The 1,630-nt window shown below is 42.2% G+C and overlaps 1 protein-coding gene across 1 annotated transcript in view; it reads right to left on the bottom strand.

Annotated features, from left to right (window-relative positions):
• kcnd3 (potassium voltage-gated channel, Shal-related subfamily, member 3) overlaps positions 1–1,414 on the bottom strand; it is a 91,269-nt gene extending 89,855 nt beyond the window's left edge. Inside the window, exons 1-3 of the mRNA XM_030056569.1 lie at positions 1,301–1,414; positions 1,080–1,173; positions 1–97 (exon numbers count right to left, since the gene is read on the bottom strand). The exon at positions 1–97 is cut by the window's left edge and continues 1,083 nt beyond it. Coding sequence (XP_029912429.1) covers positions 1–20 — 20 coding nt within the window. The 5' untranslated portion in view covers positions 21–97; positions 1,080–1,173; positions 1,301–1,414. The remainder of the gene's footprint in view (positions 98–1,079; positions 1,174–1,300) is intronic.
• Positions 1,415–1,630: the final 216 nt, after the last annotated feature.

The following is a 1,630-nucleotide window of genomic DNA, read 5'->3' as shown; positions in this document are numbered from 1 at the left end:
GCCGCTACTCCCGCCGCCATGCTGAGTCCGGCTTGGGGTGTAGGGGGGAACAAGTCCAGCACCTTCACAACCAGCTTGACTTCACCTCATTCACCATCTAGAGGTTGGGAGGGAGGGATGTTTGTAAAGGTAGGGAGAAAAGAAGTGATTTTTTTTTGTGGTGACAGGGGAAGAGAGGGAGACAAATCAAAGGCACACCAAGAAAGAAGGAAGAAAATCTGAGAGACAAGAGATATGAGAATATGATTGTTACAGATGTATGAAGATAGAGAAATGATGCGAGAGAAACCACATTCAATAAGAGGTGAGCCAGAGAGAAGCAACGGATGATATACAATGGAGATAATGAATCAAAAGATATAACTCACAGACTAACAAGTCAGTCTAGATAGAGACAACATAAAAAAGTATTAATGCTAATAAAATCAAGAGCACATTTAGGTTGAGACGCTTTACAGTGCACAGCTAAGGCTACAATATGTTCCTGTGATTGCAGGGATATATTGCAATTTCCTATAAGCATCATCTTCCCCATAATTACTTTAAGGCAATATTTCTCAGAAGCCTAAAATTGAGTTACAGTTTCACTGCAGCCCTCTGAGCACTACAACTGGCTGTATCATACAGTTTAAATAAAGAAAGCAAGCCAAATGCATTAGAAAACACATGGGTAGTTTTAAGTTCAAATATTCTCTAGAAAGCTAAACCTACAGGGCAGCACTTAGAGAGCAACGATACAATCAGGGGACCCAAAACCTGTTGAGTTACAGCTCAGAAAGACACAGATGAAAGCAGATGTGTCTTTGTATCCAGCAAAAGCTATATTCTCTCAAGAAAAACAAGTCAAAATCAGGACTTTCTCATGTACTTGTTCTTTCATATTGACACAGAATAAATGCTGCGTATTTCTAAATGACAAATGCTGTGCCTGGCCTATTAAGGGATATGAAACATCACTAACTCTAGTAGCCGAATAAGCGAAAGCAGCAAAATTTTGTGGCTGCGCTGACTGTCAATTAAAGATAGCCTAAATTTACAAGCTTTATTACGCCCTGCTGCAGTCTTCAATAATAACTCACCAATGTAAAATTATACATCCAAAGAAACACAGCCTCACAGCCTTCTTCCGCAGCAGTTTAGTTGTTGCTTGTAGGTTTATTTCTGAGAGCGTTTCTAAAGAGAAAAAAACAAAACAAAACAAAAATAGGGAGAAAGAAGTTATGTCACAGAGAGGAGAGAGACATCGGGAAAAAAGGCTGCTGTTGAGATGAAAGTGTAGAGATGTTGGAAAGAAACGTACCAGAGCTGGTTTAATTCTGTTGCCATTATGCGGAGGGTGAAACGCTGAGAGGACTCCGCCGAGATCGAGGACCGTCTTTCCATCCGCCTTGGTGTTGTAGAAGAAGAGTGGTGGGGAACCGACGGACGAGGAGCGCTGCCTCTCTCTCTCTTTCTCTCTCTCTCTCGCTCTCTCTCTCTTCTTCTCTCAGTGACAGACCAGAATGAGGCTCTCTCTCTCTCTCTCTCTCTCTCTCTCTCAGAGTGACAGACCAGAATGAGTCTCTCTCTCTCTCTCTCTCTCTCTCTCTCTCTCTCTCTCTCTCTCTCTCTCTCTCTCTCTCTCTCTCTC

Source organism: Myripristis murdjan, chromosome 7 (assembly GCF_902150065.1).
Source record: "Myripristis murdjan chromosome 7, fMyrMur1.1, whole genome shotgun sequence".
NCBI classification, from domain to species: domain Eukaryota; kingdom Metazoa; phylum Chordata; class Actinopteri; order Holocentriformes; family Holocentridae; genus Myripristis; species Myripristis murdjan.
The sequence above is the reverse complement of the archived record's forward strand: the minus strand, read 5'-3'. Positions and strand labels throughout refer to the sequence as shown.